This window comes from Hipposideros armiger, unplaced genomic scaffold (assembly GCF_001890085.2).
Source record: "Hipposideros armiger isolate ML-2016 unplaced genomic scaffold, ASM189008v1 scaffold_59, whole genome shotgun sequence".
Lineage (NCBI taxonomy): Eukaryota > Metazoa > Chordata > Mammalia > Chiroptera > Hipposideridae > Hipposideros > Hipposideros armiger.
Window position 1 is genome coordinate 4,242,496 of NW_017731409.1, and position 22,432 is coordinate 4,264,927.

At 43.3% G+C, this 22,432-nt stretch overlaps 1 protein-coding gene across 1 annotated transcript in view; it reads right to left on the reverse strand.

The window, feature by feature from the left end:
- Nucleotides 1-4,040: 4,040 nt before the first annotated feature.
- The window catches only part of FNTB (farnesyltransferase, CAAX box, subunit beta), a 64,015-nt gene continuing 45,623 nt past the window's right edge, over nucleotides 4,041-22,432 (reverse strand). The window contains exons 8-12 of the mRNA XM_019641325.1: nucleotides 19,108-19,237; nucleotides 15,933-16,065; nucleotides 10,747-10,858; nucleotides 9,730-9,844; nucleotides 4,041-5,541 (exon numbers count right to left, since the gene is read on the reverse strand). Of these exons, the coding sequence (XP_019496870.1) occupies nucleotides 5,410-5,541; nucleotides 9,730-9,844; nucleotides 10,747-10,858; nucleotides 15,933-16,065; nucleotides 19,108-19,237 (622 nt within the window). The 3' untranslated portion in view covers nucleotides 4,041-5,409. The remainder of the gene's footprint in view (nucleotides 5,542-9,729; nucleotides 9,845-10,746; nucleotides 10,859-15,932; nucleotides 16,066-19,107; nucleotides 19,238-22,432) is intronic.

Below are 22,432 nucleotides of genomic sequence, written 5' to 3' on the forward strand. Positions count from 1 at the left end.
CCCACCCCCCACCCACCGTCATAACATATCCAGGGCTTCTTTCTTTGGTGTGTTTTAGGCCACATGCTTGGCCCTGAATCAATCACTGAGGCTAAGACAGGCCATGCTGATTGGCTTACATTTGGGTTATTACCAAACCTGAACAAATTACTGAAGCAAAGAAGGACGGATTAAAATGAATGCTTTAGGCCAGTCAAGGCTTGGCCTTGGAGGTAGGAGAGGGTCAAATCCATGCAAGCCTATGGGCTGCCACAGTTGCGGGGGGAGGGGGGGGAAGGATGCCAATAGTGTCCACTACAGGTTTTTATCACAGTAAGAATCTACCACTATAGAGAACAATGGTGATTGGCCTCTAGCGTTCATTTCCCCCTTTCGGCTATAACTCTATTTGCATTTGGGGCTCCATTCCCTCCCCATTCTTAGACTGTGCTTCTGTTGGAGCTCCATTTCCCACTCATTCATTGGAGAAGCATGTGATTAAAAGTTAGGCCAATCAATGCACTGTCATCTGGCCACCGGTTTGCTTCTCCAGAGAGTCACTTGGCTTGATCGAAGCCAGTAGAACATAATGATACTCATTGGGAAGGAAGGCTGGGACTGCGCCAGCTGCTCTTGACTGCTGAACTTGACCCTAAGAGGATGTAAGGCCTTGAACTATTGCTGCTGCCACATGGAGCGAGCCTGAGGTTGGAGCTAATAGAGATGGAGAGGGGAGAAACCTACTGAAGCCACTCACACAGCCAAGCTAGTCCTGGACATTTCAGTTTATGATTCACACATTTCCTCTTTGCTTTAAGTCAGTTTGGATCAAGTTTTTTTGTCAGCTGCAACGGTGTCTTAAATCATACAATTCTCCTTCCTGTTCAAAGGCAATAAATATCCTGAGTAGTGCATGTGGGTGGCTAGAATGCTTGGTCCAAACTTCACCATTTGTCATTTAACACTAATATTACACAGAAATCATCCCAGCTGTGAAAGACGTGGAAGAATGCTGAATGAATATGGGTGGGATTTAGTCTAGATCAGTGATAGGCAAACTATAGCCCATGGACCAAATCTGGCCCATCATCTGTTTTCATAAAGTTTTATTGGAACACAGCCACACTTTGTCTATGGCTGTTTTGAACTACAATGGCAGAGCAGTTAGCAGTTGCTTGCAAAGCTGAAATATTTAGTATTTGGTCCTTTACAGAGAAAGTTTGTTGCCCCCTGGGGTAGATAGTGGAAGAATAAAATACTAGCCAATTATTTCCCCCAAAATAAATACCTGTGTCCCCAAATGGAAGCAAAACTGAGTGGTCCTCCATCATAGACCTCTGTATCCCATTAACATCAGGTCCGATTATCAGTGTTAGCAAAGCCAGCTTTCATGGAACTGAACTTATCCCAGAGAGTGAATGAGAGACATCCTATGTCTTTCTTAGGATTTGGTCTATGCAGTGCCTTTATCTTTGTAGGCCTGGTCACAGTGTCTCAGAAGCCCACAGGCATAAAAACATTCTTTTCCCACCCCAGTCCATTATCCTTCTCTCTGAGTTGGGGTGCTAAAGCTATTGGCAAATTCCTACAGGGAGCCCGGTGATCCACTTCCAAAGGAGGTGGGATCAACTTTGTAAACATGGTGGGAATAAGGGAGAAGTGCTTCAGTTTTCATAATGGAATGTCAGCATTGTTAGCTGTATATCTGACATCTGAGGCTGATGGATTGTACTTGTACCAACAATATAGTTCATTCCAGGGCAATTGGGGGAGCTCAATTTTTAATTCCTGGCTAACAAGCTCTTGCCAGAAGTGGGAGCATAGACAGTTAAGATTGGTGAAAGAGCCAGGGTCACATAAGCAACCACCCCCTCGGTGTTTTCTAAACTGAATCTCTCTGCCCAGTTAAATCACCAGGAAGCAACATAGCAAGACCTAAGCCCTCAGTGGAAGTTATTTGATATGGCCTCTGCTTTTGTGTGAGGAATTCCTGAGAAGTGGCTTCCTCAAAATACGATTGATAGCATTGTCCACAACACAGTGGCTAGAATCTAACTTGTGGCTTCTAACTCAGAAATTAAACCATGAAGAGAAGGCAGTTTAAGAATACTGTTAACTGATTGTTTTTATCTCAAGGGAGTTTGCACTGCCTTATCCCTAAGGCTCTGCTTCTGCTCCCAGTAGGGTCTGGCAGGCTTCCCAACTTACATGGCACTCAAGGTGGGGCTGAGATGGATCCAAGGAGGATGCTGGGGATCAACTGGATATAGATATCTATAATAGTCTTGTATTTATTGATGGGGTAAATATTTGGGGGAACCCACCTTGAATGCTATATAAGTGCTTCCTGCTTAAGGATCCACATGACAAATCTGAGAATTTACCTCAAGGACCCACTCTGAATGCTGTTCAAGGGAAACCCTCCAAACTCAACTGGGAGAAGAAAGGAAGTCTCAAGGATATAACAGTAAGATTTTTTTTTTTTTTAAGATTTTTTTATTCAAGGATAGGGGAAGGGGAACAGCCAAGTTGTTGTTCTTCAGTCTTAGTTGTGAAGGGCGCAGCTAGCTCAGCCCCAAGCCCAGTCACCATCCGGCCACCCGTAGGCAGCTCAGAGCAGCTCAGCTCAAGGTGCCGTGTTCAATCTTAGTTGCGGGTGGGCAGCCCACCATCCCATGTGGGAGTCAAACCGGCAACATTGTTGTTAGGAGCACATGCTCTCACTAGCTGAGCCATGTTGGCAGCTCAGCGGCAGCTCAGCTCAGGTGCAGCTCACTGGTCCATGTGGGAATCGAACTGGTGACCCTGTTGCTCAGAGCTCACGCTCTTAACCAACTGAGCCACTTGGCCGGTGCCCCCAGTAAGATTCTTATTCTGGGATAATACCATTAAACGACCCTCTCTTCTCTACTTGACCAAACTTTATCTACCCTTTGGGACCCAGCTCAAATCCTCTCTCCTTGGTATAAAGCCAGCTCAGACTGAGCAATCCCTTCTGTCTCTTCACATGATTATTACTGCAATTAATCTCTTAATACCTTGAGAATGTTGACTATAAACAAAGTCAGCCAGATATTTCTCCAGCAAAATAGGTTTATTCGGGAGACAAGGAATTGCAGTCCTGAGCATGCGACCACCATGAACTATGTGCAAGTCAGCTAAAACAAAGAGGAAGCTCTTTTATAGAGGGGAAAGGAAGTTGGGAAGGGCTGTTACAAAGAGTTTCCCATTTTGCACTTAGCGCTGGAGGTCGGGCACAAGAGCTCCCCCTTCTGGCCACCCTACTTCACTTTAAATGAGATTTCTGTTCTTTCATTTTTTACAAGGCTACTGGTGTAATGCATGGACAGTAGTTAAGAGTGGGAATTGTAGAATTTCTGGTAGGGTTTGGCCTTTTTTGTTGTAGTGATGGGGAGGATACATTTCAATATGTTGCTTTGTAGCCCGAGCCTTTGTTAACAATGGCAAAAGTAGCACAGGGGCAGGAATTACACTCCAGGACGTGGATCTGGTTTATGCCCTGCCTCTGAGGACACCCTCTTCTTGTCCATCAAGGAGCGTCAGGCTACAGAGCACCCACCTTCTTGTTCTCCCTTAGGAAAGGGTCTCTCACCAGATGAGGAGGAAAGCCAGGTGACAAGATTCTGACCTGTCCCTGTGACAGCCCCCCGCCTCTAGCCGGGACATCCACCCACCCACTCATTGCTAAATACCTGCTTTCGGACTCAGGAGCACAGTCCCTGCTTACAGTCAGGTTGAGGAGGCACCCAGACAGGCCAGGAAACGCAGGGTGCAAAGTGCTGGGGCAAAAGTAAATTGAATTGCTCCAGGGAACTTGGGAAACATAGCTTTCCCCACTTCTTGTTAGGCCCACTGTATCCTCAGCTGGCGCAGATATGAGAGGGTGGAACCCAAGTCAGACCTGTTTGTAATCACTGATGAGCATGGTCTGGAATCTCTCTCCCAGGAGGAGACTGGCGATCCATGAGCAACTTCAGTAACTCCTAACACGGGGCATTCTGAAGGAGATTTCTTGGTACCAGTCTAAATGAGAGACATCATAGAAAATGTTAATCTTTTATTATTTCAAGGAGGTAATACATAGTCCAGTACGCCAAAGCAATGGGGAATTAGAGGCAGCAAATGGCCAGTTTCTGAGAAGAGCCTCATGCTGCGTCTCTGAGCTCCCATCTGCCCACAGCCATGGCTGCTTACATGAAAGCCTGGTCTGCGACATGGAACTTGCTGTGACATGTGGACAGATGACCCAATACCCCACAGGTGGAGAAAGGGTTCCGTGTGAGCAGCAGAGGCCCTGCCAGGCTGAACACACCAGGTAGCCCTCAGCCGCGCCACAGCCAGGATCATGTGGCTACTGCCTTAGCAGCAGCCAGCTTGTCTAGCACTTGATTTTATTTCTTTGAGTCTTAGTGGGCAGGATGTGAGTAAATCCTGAGTCAGAAATTAAGGTGAAAGACTTAGTCGTGTTAATAATCTGGGTGAGAAGAGACAACACTGTCTTTGAGGAGGGTGGGCTGGGAGTTTGGTGGAAGAAAGATGGAAACACGCAGAATGGCCACGGGCTGCAGGCGCTGCCTTGAGGCCATCAGAGGGGATTTTCACGGTACATGATGGGGTGGGGTGAGGGTGTGGGCACTGGAGCTGCTTCTTCTGACATAGAGTTAAATTAGAGGTTCATGTTCTGCTCATAATTGGTTTCCCACACCTGGGGCTGAAGCAAATCCTGCCCAGGCACCATGGGCAGCCTTGGAGAGATGTGTGGCTCAGTTCTCCAGTGTGGAGGGTGAGGGACTCACAACTCAAGGAGACCTCTCTCCTCCAACCCAGCTCCTTTCCCTTGAAAATGACCAGGGAGGGAGGTGAGAGTCTTGGACACCTCCTAGTGAAGCCCCGCCATGCTTTTTTCTGAAGAATTCATTTTGGTGGGACCCAAAGCCCCTCCCTTGGCATGGAGCAGATTTATTTCCACTCACAGGAGGGTACCTTCCTGGAGACTTAATAGTGTCATGCAAGTGGGAATCGCAGCAGTGGCTCTGGATGCTGTAATACTCATGGATGTCATTCATTTCAATAAGACTGCCTGGGCTGGAGAGCTGGAGGGGAGGGGCCGCTTCTTCTCAGCATGCACTGTTTCCCAACCAACCCTGGCCAGGCCTGAGCCGGGTTTAGATGCGGCATGGGCTGATAGAGTTTTGGTTTGATAGGAGTGGAAAGAATTTTTTTAAAACCATGCCACCGTGTTCTCAAAACCCAGAGTCATCGCTTTTGACAATAAAGGACAACCACAGCTCCGTCGTAGCCAAGGCTTGTGCAGCACAGAATGCAGTATGTATCAGAACGTATAAGCCTTGGTCTGAACAGGTGAACACTGAGCTGCAGGGAACACAGAGGCTCGGGACCCCATATCCTCTAGTCATTGGAAGGTGCTGCTGTTGCCTCATCCTCACGCTCCTCGAAGCCTGGCACCGGCTTCTGCAGAAAGTGCATGGTGGCCTGGATCACCTTTTCCGGTCCAATATTGTACACAGGGTGAGTAGGCTGCTGCAAAGACAAGAACAGATGCCAATTAATCACCCCAGTGGGCTTTGGAAATTTGACCCATTAAATGCACTTATAAGAATTTAGCATAGGAATCATCAGAGATGCACACTGATATTTATCACACGAGGCCCTAATATTCAACAGCAGGATATTGGTGAAAACATTTTATAGTACATGGGACACAAAGGAGTATTATATAGCCGCTAAAAACATGCTTTGAAATATTTAATGATATGGGCAAATGCTTATAAAAACATATTAAGCGAGGAAAACAGCATGCATATTATTGTCCCAAACTTACTTTTTAAAAATGTGTTTGTAATTCTGAATTATAGTATGTGCAATTCAGGGTAAGGATATTTTAGGTACACCACTTGGAAAAATGCCATTTTTCTGAAAAATGTTTAATCAGTCTTGTATGCTTCTCTTTTAATTAAAAAGATGCAGTTAAAAAGTTAAAATGTGCTTGTATATGTGATGTACATAAATAGGCAAAAATTGGACATACACCAAAATAGGAAGTGATACGATTGAGTGTTTTTAATTTTCATATATATATCTCCCAATTACTAAAATAATAAATGTATTTACATTTATAATAAAGAAAAAGGACCACAATGCTATTATGCAGTAAAGGTGACAGGCCATATTTAAATACTTTTATATTATTCCACTATATCACAGAAACCCAAAAGAAACTTTAGATCTGAGATAGGGCACACTCATAGGCCAGTATTTAGGACTCTTCCACTCTGGGAGAATGAAGAATGGGACATAACTGCAGGAGAGATTTTAAACATTTTAAGAGAATACTATGAGCAACTTCATGCCAAAACATAAAAATTCAGATAAACTGAATAATTTTATAGAAAATAAATTTTCCAAATTGATTCAAGAAGAAATTCTTTAAAACCCATAAGAATAAATTAAATCAATAATAATAATAATTGCTATTTCTGCTACCACCCCCAAAATGCCAGGCCTAGATGGTTTCTCAGGCAAGTATTATCAAACCTACAATAAACAGATAATGTCTAACCTACACAACTTTTTCAAAGACTGAAAAAAAGTAGAAGGAAGAAACCAATCTAATTTTATGAGGCCATGATATTATCCTGAAACATAATCTGGGAGAGAACAATAAAACAAAATTTTTTATCAACCTTATGAACATACATGCAAAAAATACTAAATAAAAATGCTAGCCAAATATACTAGCAAATTGAATCCAGCAGTGTATTAAACAAACATACACACTCGCACACTACTATGAGCAAGAAGGGCTTATCCCGAGAATGTAAGGTTAACAGCAAAATATTTATTAATGAAACATACCATATTAGATTAAAGGAGAAAAACCAGATGCAGAAAAAAGCAGTCAATAAAATTGAACACTAGATTATGACTGAAAAACAAAACCAACCTAGCAAACCAGGAATAAAGAGGAACATCCTTAGCCTGAGATGAAGTATTTATCAAAATCCATTAAGTCGTAAGCATCCTACTTAATGGTAAAATTATAGAAGCCGTCCCATTACAATCAGAAATAAGACAGGAACGCCCTCTATTACTACCTCCAGTCAACACTCTATAGGAGTGTTAGCCAACATTACAGGGCATGAACAAGAAATAAAATTCTTAAGAATCAGAAAGGAAAAGGCAAGACTGTCTTCATTTGAAGATAACATACATCCCAAATAGAAAATCCAAGAGAGTCTATGGACAAACTATTACAACTATTAAGAGGGTTCAGAGACTTCCGGTCAAGATGGCAGAGTAGGTAAACACTGTGTTTACCTTCTCTCATGACCACTTCAAATGAAAACTACAGAACAAACATCACTGAGAATCGCCTAAAGTCTAGCTGAACTGAAGCCCTACAACTAAGGACATACAGAAGAAGCCACCTCCAGGCTGGTAGGAGGGGCAGAGACATGGAACGGGCTGGTCCCACACCCACATGTGTCCATTACAAATCGGGAGGGATATCTTCGCTGTGGAGGTCCTGCCTGAAGGAGCGAGGAACCCCAGCTGCACACCAAGCTCCCCAGCCAGGGTTTCAGTGCCAGGGGGAGAAATCTCCATAACTTCTGGCTGTGAAAACCAGTGGAGATTGTGCCTGAGTGAGATGGAGGGCGGCTGCAGTCCCAGGCGCCCCTCTTAAGAAGCCTGCACACAGACTTACTCACTGACGGTGTCACTCGCTCTGAGCTCCAGTGCTGGGGCAGCAGCTCCATAGGCACCAGGGACATATGGGGAGGATTTCTCAACTAACCCCCTCCGCCAAAAAAAAACACCTCAAAAACCAAAACAGCACATGAAATTTTTCATTTTAGTTAAAATGTTCTTCTATTCAAAAAACAAAAATACACTGGAAACAAAGTGAAAAGACAAGTCACAAACTGGAAGAGATTCACCACACACATACACATCACTGACAAAGGATTAGTATCAAGAACATATAGAGAACTCCTACAAATTAAAAGAAAAGGGCAAACAATTTAAATTACAGATCAGGGAGAAAGTGGACAAAGGATATGAGCTGGCAGGCAATTCACAGAAGACGAAACGCAAATGGCCAATAAACATTTGAAAAGATGCTCAACCTCAGGGAGTAATCAGCGAAATGCAAAACAAAACTGAGATACCATTTCACATCTATCCAATTGGCAGAAAGGAAAAGTCTGACTATGGAGCGACTCAGTGCCATGTAGTGAAGATGGAGGTGTAAATTCTCTTCAAGTCAGCAAGTCCTTCCTCGAGAAATTCACAAGAGTGTTCACTACAACACTGTAACAGCGAGAACTGAAACCATCTCAATGTTAACCAACAGGAGACTAGAAACATACATCGGGATACATTTATGCAAGGGAATGCCATATAGTAGTTAAAATGAATAAACTAGAGCAACATAAATGAACACAGATAAAGCTCAGAAGTGAGAGGTCAGTGAGAAATGCAACGCAGAATAAGTAGCACAGTAGATACAGTTATAAAATGTTTGAGGGCCGGCCGAGCGGCTCAGTTGGTTAAGAGCTCGCTCAAGAGTTTGAGCTCTGAGCAACAGCGGTTCGAGTCCGGCCTGAGCTGAGCAGCCGCTGAGCTGCCAACAGGTGGCAGGATGGCTCAGCTAAAAAAAAAAAAAAATGTTTGAAAACATACAAAACGACTTGTTTATGGATACATACATATGTAGTAATAGCACAAAAATGTCTGCAGGCATGATAAATGTCAAATTTAGGACAAGGTTATGCTGGGGAAGGAAGTAGGGAAAAGAATGGAAGAGGGTTGCATAGGAGACAAATATTGAAAAATGTTAAGACTTGACAAAGCTGAATGGCTGTTACTCTGATTTTCTCTGATTGCTAGGGAGGCTGCCCATCTTTTCATCCATCTACTGGCCATTTGTGTTTCTTCTGTTAGAAATATTTTGTGACAATCTTCACAGGCCCGATTATCTAATGGCTGTGGACAATTTTAGTTGGACTCATGTCTCAGGCTCAGGAGCATCTCCTGCGACCAGACTGGTCTAGGGCTGGATGCAGTAGTTAGCATCCTGCCCTCATGGGCTGACAGACAGTTTTTCAGGGCAGCAGACAAAAAAAACCAAAAACAACAACAACAGCAAAAAAGTTACACACACACACACACACATACACACACACACACACACACACACATTACAAATTGTGATGAGTGCTATGACGGGCACAAACAAAGCACTGTGGCAGAGCATTTGGGGCCATCTCATTTATAGCAGGTGGTTTGAGAAGGCTTCTCTGGAGAGATGGCACACAAGCTGAGAGCTCCAGAAGACAGAGTCAACCATACAGTGAGCGCTGTGTGGCTGCGGATGCCAGAAACTTTTTGCCTTCGAGTAAGATTCCTTGGAGAGGGAACAAATGATAAGTGGTCCAGGTCCTAGACCATGGTATAAAGGTAGAAAGCCTCTGTCACAGATTGGAACCCCCACCTAGAACCTTGGGTTTGCCTTCAGGTGCATTTCCTCCATAGTCATATCCTCATGAATGAGCTGTAAACCAAGGGAAGGTGGTGACTGCCAGCTCACCAGCCTGTCCAGACAGCAGAGCCAGTTCTGCAGAGCAAGAGCAGCTGTTCTCGCTTGGTAAGCTCCCGTTCTGGGAACGCTGTAGAGGAAGGGTGTTAAGTGCCCTTGTCCCGCCTTACCAGAGCGTTTTCAGGCACACCCAGGACCACATCGTGCAACATGGCTCCACTGCCAAAGTGCTGAGCTATGGACAGGCCGCTCAAGCAGTAGCAAGTGTGGTAGAAGTCCCGCGACCTGCAAAGACACGGTGGCTCTGAGTGGGTGCTTCTCTGCTTCCCACAACCTCCGCCCCCAGCGCAGCCTCCAACCACAAAGCAAGCACACAGGCTGAGAGGCCCAGGATACACGCACACATCCCACCCTGCCCTCCTCACAGAGCGCAGGGAAGCCTGATTTTCTGTGGCAGCATTTTTCAACGCCCCATCCTTCAGCCCTGCTAGACAGCGGAAACTGTCATTTAAAATGGTGTCAGTCCTTCCAGCCGTCTTCCAAAAAGGGTTCTCTTGGGTAGTGCTAGTGCTAAATTAATATATTTCTCAAAAAAAAAAAAACCTAAAACACCACACTGTCTAGAAATGGGCCAAATTCTTTGGATAAATTGCTGGAGACCAGCCTCAGCTGGGCCTTACCTCGGATGCTGACAGCAGCAGGGACTGTGTGTGTGTGCATGGGGGCGAGAAGCACAGAGAGCAGAACTTATTTGATTTCTCTTTTTCTTTTGTTTGGCACCTAAAAGTATTTATTCTATAATAGTTGTGATTACAATCTCTGTTTATGATACTCCAGGGTTTTAAAATCCTGTTCTATTTAAATCAGTTTGGTTAACAAAAAAAAAAAAAAAAGAGGAAAGAAATACTAGCACCTCAGCAATCTGTTTGCCTATCTGGAGAGGGGAGTGCATGTAAGCTGCGGGAAAGGTTGGGCACTGGAGGTGCCAGGATGGATGGCACTCAAAGGGGGTGCTCCCAATTGGGGTGCTTCTTCCCACACCACACCAGCACTAAGCATCTGGATGGAAAGGGACAACCCAGCTTTTAAAGGTTGCCACCTGCTGCCATCTGACTCCAAGTCAGCCTGAGGTACACACGGGCTCTCTCCCTTTCTCCTCCCTTCCTCCCCAGAGAGAAGGCACTCACTTGCCAGGTTTATCCAGCAGTCCCCCCGCGGGGCACTGGCAGCACATAAGAATGTACTCCTGCAGGGCTTGCTGATGAAACATCCAGTGGCTCATGCTGAGGGCAGGGTCGCCTGCAGAAAGGCAAAGGATCAGTAGGCAGGGCCTGCGAGAAGTCCACACAGCATCATGGCGTCTCTGCATTTTCTCACCCAAAGGGAAAAGTCAAGGTTTCCTTCTATTCTTCTTGGTCTAATGTTGAAAATTACAGTCTTGGGACACTTCATGTCTTCACCCAAATCCCATGACATGTCCCTTCTCCTGAACCCTGACATGAGTCAAAGAGCAGCAGTGCAGAGTGGCACTTTTCGCCTTACTTGAAGGTCACACATTACCCTAAATGACCACCTACAACCACCTCTGTGGCAGGCACGGACTCGCTGGTTAGCTCACCTTTCCAGAACTCAGTGCTGCCAAGTTGGTTCAAAACGCTTTCCTCTGGGCTTCTTAAGACATTTCCTCTGGTGCATCTCTGAACCAGTTAACCATACTAATTCGCTAAGAGAACACAACCAAGGTAATAATGTCTGTTTCTTCTACTTTTCTAAGCCTGAATTTAATCTATCTCCAAAGGGAATTCTCCACCTTTTCTCTTGGCTCAAAAAATGTTCCCAAGAAGCATGACTAGGAATTGCCCTCCTGCATCATATAATGTGGTAGCCCAAGCAGAAATGGACAATTCTGGTAATAATGCTAAAGCAAAGAATTTGTAAATAGCAACTGTAAGCTAATTTTATTTTTTAATTTTAAGATGTTTCTGTACTACCTCCAGCATTGGTTACTTTTTTTAAAGTTCTCAGCAATTAAAATGTTAAAAAGAAACAGTACCCAATCATTTGTTTTGATTTGCATGCCTTTGATTACTAAGTAGGGTGAAAATTTCCCATAACTTTTGTTTACTAGTTGCATTTCCTTTTGAGAGCATCTTCTGAGACCCAAGAGTCAATTTTATTAATCTAGCTTTCTATTATATTTACCCTTGTTTGTATCATATCCTATACCTATTTTCCCCTTTTTACTCTTTTGTTTTGGTTATATGGATTTTAAAGAAATTACACACACACATACAGAGGGTGCCAAAAAAATGTATACACATTTTAAGAAAGGAAAAAGCTGTATTAAAATTGTAATACTCAATATATATCGATAACAAAAGATAAATACAAGTCATGTGTACACATTTTTTGGCACCCCTGGTATATGGTTTACACATATGCTGTGATCACACTTGACTTTTTTTCTTTGTGATTTCTTCTTTAAAGAAGCGTATTTAATTGGTCCAGGGATTCTTGGGGGTGATAAAAATTCTACACTGATTATGATGATGGCTGCACAACTCTGAATACACCAAAAACCATTGAGTTATATACTTTATATGGGCGAATTGTCTGGTATGTGAATTACATCTCAAGAAAGCTGTTATTTTAAAAAGCATATTTATTAAACTTCAGGATAACTGCATTAAACATCTGTACAAAATATAACTTTACTTCATATCCTATAAGACTGTTATTATAAGGTCAATGATAACCTATTGCTAAAAAATGGAATCTGACAAGAAAATGCTGGATTTATTGTTAAATAGATTACAGAGTGCTTCAGTGACCTCCTACATTACTGAAGCCTAAAAGCTCCAAGTTAATAAACTTGACAAGGAACTTCCAGAGATCTTGAATTTGCATACCGGCACTCATAATTACAGTGAGATGAAGAGAGATATGATTACAGGGGGATAACTGCACTGGAATCAGCCCTTTTAAATCCGTCATACCTGTACTTTAAATTCTAGATCCCATTATAATGTCACTTTCTGTTTCAAAGGTTCCTTTTATCTAAGAAATGAAAAGTTTTTCCAAACAGTGACAGGTGCAGCCACAGGCAGCTCAGTTTCAGAGGTGGACAATGCAGGCTTGGGGTATGTCCCAAAGAACAAACAAGCAGCTAGTAACTATCAACCCAGACAGGAACACGTAGGCCTGTGGCTTTCTTATGGCTGCACAAATACTAAATAACTCACTAATATTTAGTCAGCATTTGATATTTTTCAGATATGAATAATAACTCATGCTTTTGCTCAGACTGTCTTCTACACCTGTTCAGGCAGCCACTTGCCAAGTCAGGGTCCTTCCTGGATTCGTAGGCTGGCGTGTGTAGGTCCCTGGTTATCTTTTTAGTTAGCAATAGGATCATCACCTTTTAAAAGTATATATGTTCATCTACTAAATAAAAGTAGTAATGCACACGGTAAAAGAGAAAGAACGAGAGAGAGAGAGAGAGAGAGAGCGAGAGAGAAAAGAAAGGAAAGAAGGAAGGAAGGAAGGAAGGAAGGAAGGAAGGAAGGAAGGAAGGAAGGAAGGAAGGAAGGAAAAGGCAGAGTATGATACAGACAGAAGATTTAAGAACATCTTCTCTCTCCGTCTCCTCCCCTGCCCCAGAGGCACCCACTGTTAAAGGGGCCTTGTGTCGCTTCCAGGAAGAGTTGTGGAGACCACAGCCTGTACGCACACAGACTGATCTAGGCCTGGCCTTTTACACTTTAGGATGTGTCCTGGAGAACTTTTCACATCCTATTGTATGCAGCTACTGTATGGAGAGATCATAATTTATCTAACTGTCGACCTTTTGATGGGCAGTGGGTTGTTTGATATTAAAATTGCACTTCAGTACACATCCTTTGCTAATATCTCTGCAGGTAAATTCCTGACAGTGCACTTGCTTTGTTCAAATAAGCCAAACAGAGGTCTCCAACCTACCCTCCAAAACATGATGCACCTATTCCCATCCCTATTAACAGAGCAAAAGGGCCTATTTCTCCAACTCTCCCTCACATAGCATATCAAGGTTTCTAATCTCTGTCAGTCTGAGAGCAAAAACAAATAGTATCACTGTTTTTATTTGCATTTTTTAAACATCTTTTCATTTGATTAATGGCCCAGCGTGGCGGTTACAAGCAGGGCTCTGATACTGTTGTAGGTAGCAATCAGGTCTTATAAAGCCAGTCACTCACCCTCGCTGTACTTTGTTTCCTCATCTGTAAAATGGGGATAAGAACAGTACCTATTTCATAGTGTTGTTCTGAGGATCAAATGAAAAATATATGTGAAACAGTTTGGTCCCTTACGATGAGGGCTTGATAAGTCTCAGCTGCCAGTGGTTGCAGCAGTTGTAGTAGAAGTAATAAAAATACGGGTTTTTTCTGTCTGTTCTGAACCTGTCTGTTCAGATCCTTTGCCTGTTTTTCAATTGGGCTGTTCTTCTGTTTTTTATTGACTTAGATGACATTCTCAAATTAAAGAAATTAGCCCTTCGTCATTTGTCACAAATATTTTCCCCCCTTGCTACTTATTTTGCTTATAGAATTTCTCTTCTTTTGTAAAATAATCTTTATTGTTTTTCTTTATGCAAGAAATACATATTAATTATAGAAAAATTAGAAAATGCACATAAAAAAGAAAGAAAACAAATACCATAGGTCAGTTCACAACCCAGATACCTTCTATTGATTTTTTTGGACTCAACTCTTCACTGAAACTAGAATTATATACATACTGCTTTGAAAACTAACTTTGATCACTGTATATTCTGAATATCTTTCTACACAGCATCTCCTTTCAACTGCCAACATCAGTATTTTGCCCACTGCTCAAAACACTTCCCTTTTTCCCAGAACCCGGCCTGGTCCAAGTCCACTGTTTCTGAAAAGTGGGTGAGCATCAGGCCCAGTGCTGGCCTCCTCCCGGGCAGTGAAAAAAGCTGGAAGCACCGAGAGTCACAGACAACCTTTTCCCCAGGCAAAGCTTGGAATGTGCCTAGTCCTCCAGAACTTGTGCTACAATAAACAAAATGTCAACCAGGACCCCCCTGGAAGACTTTGGCAGGTACCGCTCCTGTTACAGCTCTCTCCAGATTTTCTTGGCAACTGCACGGTGACTGCATCTTATCCCTGCCAGGGACAGGTTTATGAAAGGCTGATGGTTTTACCAGGGCTTTGACCTCACCAGTTCCAATAAAGAGATCACTGAAACCCCAAGTTATTTATGTTTTGAAAACGTTGGACTCTAGGAGAATTCCTGACCTCCCACTATCATGGTCAAGCCAGAGACCATGCAGGCCCGAGAGTCAGGGGAACAACATGTCTTAATGCCGAGGGGCCCCAAGCCAAGGAATCTCAGGACAGACTGAGACGAGGAGAATGGGAGGACAGGACAGAGGCTCTGTTTGCTTCAGGTCAGTATCAAACGTGGCCACAACTCAAATGAAATTAAGGAACTAAAGAAAGGAGCTCAGAAAGAACAGCCAAACAAGAAGAAAAAGTGTGTGTGTGGCAGTAGAAAAAAATCCCATCTTCCACATTTGAGCAATTAATTGCCCAACTACTAAGTCCAAACAAAAGCTTCCCTCTGGGCCAACGGATCTCACTCCAAGAACAGATCAGCACCCAGCGGGGCAGCCATAACTTCCCCTCTCCCATTGGCCTCCTCGAGACACCCTGTTCTCACACTAAATGAGAAAGATGATTCAGGAGTCAGCAGGCAGCCTAAGGTTTCAAGAGATAATAAGTGAAGTCTCCCAGAAGCTTTGCTTGCTATCTGACTGCCTTGGTCTTACACCCCCATTTGAGACGCCACAGAAATGAACATGGGTCTTTCCATCCCAGTGGTGCGGGTGGAACAAAATTGCATTTAGGGTTCTTCAACAAGTTTAACATACATTTCTAACGGCAGCAACTGTGCAGCCAGACAGACACGGTGGGTCTTTTCTCTGTGAGTTCTGGTTCTCTGCCCCTTTACGCAATTGCAATTTTTTTTGTCACTGTTGTGATCATGTGAACAGCATGGGTTTTCAGTTCTGATATGACAAATATGGAGCTCTGCATTGGAAACCCAGCTGAGGTGGCAGTCACTGTGCAGCCCAGGACGGACGCCCACATCCTTTCAGCCACAGCCAGTTTGAATAGCCATGATGCCTAAACTATTTAAAGTAGCTCCTAGTCTGCACGTGCATGTCTAAGGTAGTAGGTTCCAGACGGGACACTCAGAATCCAGGAAAGAGCTTATTTCACCCTCTCTGAGAAAGCACTCTGGCTTCCTGAGTTGGTAAGCAGCCGAGGGAAATCTCCCAGCCCTCTCCAGCAGCTCTCTGGCTCACCTTGAGCGTGCAGCGCCCGGTGCAGCAGGGGTAGGAGCCCCGCCTGCCAGAAGGAGTAGCAACCATCCACCAGCTTGTTGCAGCGGCCCTGAAATCCACCTTCAAACCGCATCTGCCGGCTTGTCACCCATTGCTGAGAATAAGACAGGGAAGGGAGAGGCAGTTGTAGGCTAAAAGACACAAAATCCAGCAAGACAAGATCTCCAGAGGCCAATATGGGAAGGGAGGATTCCTGTCTCTTGGTTTCTTGGTGTTTTGACTTCTTACTTCCACCCCCTCATGGCCACAGATGTAGAGTGGAGCATTTAAGCCAACCCTTTCCAGGGAAACAGCATTGATCTCTGCTCAGTGCCTAACACACAATGAACGACCTTTTTCCAGGTTCCAAATGGGTTCTGGTGCTGAGAGGATAAGGAGGCCAAGTTGGCTTGTAAGGAGACCTGTAAATGTCTCTTAATAAACAAGGCTTAACTAGGAAATTTAAGGCAAGACCACCAGGGGCTCGTTTCGAATCACCTTCCCTGCTCAGGGAAGTTTATTAAAAGCAGATAAATGGAATTTTGTGCCACGTCTCATCAGATGATCTCAAACTGTTCCTGACTTTTACTTGGCTCCTGAGGGAATTCATCCTGGGTCTCTTAGCAAGTCATTCGCAGGACTGGAAACAGACGCCATTAGTCCCAATGACCAGTGATGGCTCTGTCTGGTCTAGCCTCTCTGCTTCTCCGAGGAACCTGGTTGGCTGATAGAAGAAAATCTTTTACTTTGAACCTGTAAAATGGCTCTTGATGTCGCTCAGTGGTCATACATGATATCACCATTCCTCGCTTATCTCCAAGTTTTCTAAACACACTCTACTACTAAGATCAAGATAGTCACATGGGTTGGGCTTCTAGGAATGAGCAGAACCAACTGGCTGAGCAGATAGTGACACTTCCATTTCCCTCCCAGACCTGCAAGGTAGTTGCAGCCACCAGCCATGAGCTTACAGAGCTGCCTTACCAAGCTGAACGGTACAGAGTAGGGTATTTCCCCTGTACTTAGATTCTTACTAGATGAGTTCCTGAAAGTAGCCACTAAGAACCCTTGTAGAAAGGGGCGGGGGGAGGGGGTTGCCCAGCCCTCTTCTAAGTTCATGGTTGTAGAATTTAGGTTATATGCCCGTTCAAGGCAATACCCACCCACAGAGAGTAACAACCCCAACTTCTTAAAAGAAAGACAAAAAATTGCACTGCAGGTGGAGGCACTCATATATCCCCAGTCAGTCTTAAATTACCATGTTTTCAGGATGATCCCTTTTTAATTAAAGTAAACAGTCACTAGAGTGGGAAGTCCAGTCTTCATTTTTACTTACCCCAAAGATTAAGTATTTTTAAGCCAGACTAATGTTTTTCCAGTGCCTAAGCCCATGGGTTTATTCTGATGACTACCGGCAGGAACTTTGTTAGCCCTTCAGATATGGTTCCTAGTTCTCCCAAAGCAAATGGAGGGGAGAGAGTAGTTTGGGTAAGAGGGATGCTAACATTAATTGAGCACCTACTATGTGCCGGGCTATTTACCGTATTTCCCCATGTATAAGAGACTTCCATGTATAAGATGTGCCTTAATTTTGGGGCCCGAAATTTGAAAAAAATGTATTACATAAAGTTATTGAACTCAAGTTTATTCATCATAAAATTCATACAACTCCTCATCACTTGCGGGAAATGCAAGTAAAAAAATCTACAACCACTGTATAAGATGCACCCAGTTAGGGCCGGCCGAGTGGCTCAGTTGGTTAAGAGCTCACTCAAGAGTTTGAGCTCTGAGCAACAGCGGTTCGATTCCCAGCCCAAGCTGAGCAGCCGCTGAGCTGCCAACAGGTGGCAGGATGGCTCAGCTTATTAAAAAAAAAACAAAACAAAACAAAAAAAAGATGCACCCAGTTATTAGACCCCAAAGTTTTCAAAAAAGGGTGCGTCTTATACATGGGGAAATGCGGTATATGTGTTCTCTTCTTTAACTTTCAAGGAACTATTATCTCTATAGAGGAAGGAAAAATTGACGCTAAAACAGATTAGACAAGTCTCCCAAGGTCAAATGGGTAGGAAGTGGTAGAGACAGGGTTCAAATCTAGAATATTATCTTTGTAACTGAGGAATCCACTAATTATATTCTTTATTTCTGCCTGGGAGATAGAACTTTTATGTTTCAGGCCTTGTTGATATTCAAATTTTAGTGGATTTCAGAGTCCAGTGCACAAAGTTGGCCATTTCAGTATGTACCTTCAAAAAGTGTATGCTATAGGAGGCTTCCTAAGGATGAGGACAAAATGCTGCCTGTCATATCTCTACAGAGTATAAAGAAAGTCTATTGGAAGCTCACAGTGGGTCTCATGCCAGTTCCTATGATAGGAGCCTAACATCTGAACTTGAGGAGAAAAGATGAATGTCAATTGTAGTTGGTTTGCTTTAAGGTCATGGTTAGGGAGTAAATGCTTCCCAAAGACATTTCCTTGCTGGCTGTGAGTGTGTGTATATTTGTACGCTAGGTCTCCAGTGATCATTTAACCATAGTGACTCCCTGAGGCTGACTGCTTTCTGAGTTCATTCTGAATATTGGTCAGGAGCTTGGAGTTCAGACATCAATGCTTGGAAAGTAAGCTCAATGTAATTACCCAGCTCTGCCCAGCTCATTTAAATGTAGTTCCTAAATGTTCACATAGTGCGGTGGGTCATAAATGCTTGGCTTCAAAATGCCTCAAAGTTCATCTGAAAACTTTTTCTCTTAGGGTATTTTTTCTAAGACACATGATTACTCCTAATTCTAAGAGACTGAAGCAACACTTTTCTCGGCAGTATGAGGACGGTAGGCGTTGTGGCTCACACCAGATGTCTGAGGGCTCAAGAAGACTCTGGAGTTGGCCTAACCCACTGCGTAGCAAGTTCAGAACAGGAAGATGAAAGGCAGGAAGACGGGAACTGAAACTGAGAGCAGGTGTTCAGCGCTTCCACTTTCTCAGAACAGTGCTGAGCACTCCAACAACTCGATCTAAAGCTTCATCACAGGACTTTTAGCTCGGGAGCTCAAGGCAGGAACTCTGTTAGCCCCTCCCACAGCCAAACCTTCCCCAGAGCCTGCCCAAGTAGTCACATCACCAGGGGCCTGCGAGGGCAATGGATCAACAGACACTCACCAATAAGCTCTTTAAGTTTAAGGAACGTTCCTTCTTGAGGATGACCAGGGCAGCCAGGCCACAGAAAGTATAGCCTCCATGGGCTTCCATCCCTGGCACCCCACCAATTCCACCTTCCCAATTTTGACACCTAGGAGAAGATTGAGAAAAGCAGAAAATGGGGTCAGTGGCAACCAATGAACGGCTGGGCTGAGTGGATGGGCTCAGGTGCAGGACCACCCTGGAGAGCAAAGAATGAGTTCACTTAGATTAAGGCTTAAACCATCACAACTACAAATGGGAAGATGTCAACTAAAAAAAGGAAACTCAGAAATAGTCTACTTATGTAACATAGTACCTCAAATCATTATTTTTTAGAAAGAAGTTATAAAATCATACATGTAGAATGAGAACCATCAGGTTAAAATAAAACTGGAAAATAACTGCTAATTCTGGTTATCTTTTAGTACAGGTCTATTGCTGACCATAGGGCAGAGTCAAAATCTGGCTACCATTCCCGATATTGATTCTTGATCATCCTCCGTCCCTGACACCACTGCCATCCAAACACACACACTCCCAAGTTTTCTTTCCACTGTATTTGGCTATGGGGAGCATAGAAATAGCTCAAGTTTGAAAGTTCTGATGAGTGAAGAATGCGCAACAGACATTTAAAATTTTTTCATTTTCTTAACTTTTCTTAACTTACCTTTGAAATTTTTTTTGAATTAAAAAAACTCAAACAGTATAAAAAAATGAAGAGTAAGTCTCCTGCCCACTCTGGCCTCCTGGTCTCTCTCAGCAGTGACCACTATCAGTTTCTGTGTCTCAGTCTCTCTCTCTGTGCAAACACACACACACACACACACACACACACACACACACACACACACACACACGCATTCACACACGCACACATACATGCATTCACACGCACACACCATATATATATATATGTTCCACTTTCCCTCCCTTTGGTTTTATGTGCATGGGAGCAACTTAGTAAAATTCTTTGGGAGTGTCTTCTAGCTAAACATAATGAATTGAACACAGGAGCCAGGTAAAATAAAAGCAAAGGAATTTAAGAAGGGATAAACCCACAGGGTAAAGAGCATAGGAGAGGCTATGAATAGAGACAGGAGATAACAATTTTGAATGCCAGAAAAGGAAAGGGAAGTAACTGACTTAACAGAATAGAGAAAGCTAAGCCAGCCCGAGAGTGGGGGTAGGGGCGGCAACAGAAAGCAAGGTGATTTGCTCCAGTGGAAGGTCCAGGGACTAGAAACACAAGCTGCCTCTACAAGTGGGATGCATTTAGACAAAGTTGATTGGTTGCAAATTTATGTAAGAAACGGTCAGACTTCCAGGTACCCAGCAAAAGTACTCCAACCCAGGAGAAGATGGGAGGATTCAGGAGTTTAACCTAGAGGATCTGAATTCCAGGAGATCCAGCACAGGCTGAGAGCGGGGAGGACACACTGTTCTGGGCAGGGGATTAAGTGAGAGTCTACAATCTGAACACAAACCCCCACAACCTCCTTCCTTACTAGTGTTTCACAAAGCTGGCTGTCAACTTCATACTCCAACCAGGAATATGGAAGAGGCTTCTCTAGGGAAACTCATATGCCCAAGAAAAACTCCTACAGATATCAATATATGAGAATTCCCCAATGAATGGCAGGATCCTAGCCCACCTGGCACACATAGCTCCTTGTCAACTTTTGACTCCTAAATATGAACACCAGACAGTTGAGTAGTCTCTAATATGAAAGAGACCCAAACAAACAAGCAAAAATAAACTGGAGGAAATAATGTAGGAAGCACAAGTAAACTTTTCAAAGTTGTATCTTCAGATAAAATATTATATGAAATAAAAACACTGCAAGTATAAAATATCCCTGAAACAAGAACAGGAGAGTATTCTAAATGAGGGAGAAATAAGCTCTGGAAAATTTAAAACAGAATTGCAAAAATAAAACTCAACAGAAGGATTAGAAGATAAAAGGTAAAGGAATCTCTCAGAAAGTATATAAGAAAGATGAAGAGATGGGAAATAGGCAAAAATGTTTGAAAAATTTGAGAACCAACTGTATTTATAGGATGGTATAAAAAGAGCCAATACAGAAAATGGAGGGGAAGAAATTATTAAAGAAATAACATAATAAAGTTTCTTGGAACTAAAGTATACGCAATCCCGGATCAAAGATACCTGCTGTGTGACCAACACAAAGAATGAAAAAATATCCATATGATGGTTCATCAGCATGAAGTTTCCAAATAGCAAGAATAAAGATTCTAAAAAGTTATAGGAAGGGGCACAAGGTGGGGCAGAGGAAAAGAGAAACAAAAGAAAAACACACAATGGATTGGGAATACAATGACATTGGGAAGCAAGAAAGCACAGTGGTTACCAAACAGGTTTTGGCCGCTTAATTTCTTTATATTTCAGCTTAATATCAAACCCAATATCCCACCATGTGACATATAAGGAAACAATGACACGGAGAAGACACAAAGCTAAAGTGGCAAAACTGGGATTCAAGCCCAGGCAGTAGGAGTTCCCCATTTAATAAGTACCTAACAATCCAACCCTGCAAATAACAACTTTACACTCTGGACAAAATACACAACAACAACTTCCCAAGGGCTCAGCAGACTGAAAAGAAGGCAGGCAGATTTGGGTGGGGATTTGGAAATTGGAGAGTCAGTCCCTTCCCTCCCCCACCCTATTCCTGGTTTTCCCTGAGAATGACGACAGTGACCCAGTGGTGGCAACAGCAGGTCAGGGGTCAGGGGCAGGCACCTGAAACTAAGAGAAAGCCCACCACTTTTCTAGCAAGAACCAGGCTGATAGAAATTGAGGAGGAATCCCAGAAAGAGGAAAGCCAGAGAAGGAAAACCCCAAATTCTGTTTAAACTTCACTCAAATTTCTACCTGACCCCTGAATCACACAGGCATTGGGCAAACTGAAAGTTGCTTCTGACCACGAACTTTTCTGAGAGCTGAGCTACTGCAGGTGTGACCATCTGCAGTTTGAGTCTAACCAAGTTGATGGCCTTCTAAAACAAAAGCATCAGCACTCTTTAGAGCAATCTAACAGAATCCAGTCTCTACAACAGAACATCACAATGTCCAAGATACAATCCAAAAATTACTTGACATATGCAGAATCAGGAAAATGTGACATACTAACTCCAAGATATTCAGATGTTAAAATCACCAAACAAGTATTTTAAAGCATGTCTTATAATTATATATTTATTCAGTGAAGAAAAAGACACTTTCAATTAATAAAAAGATGAGAAATCTCAACTGAGCAACAGAAAGTATAAAAAAAGAACCAAA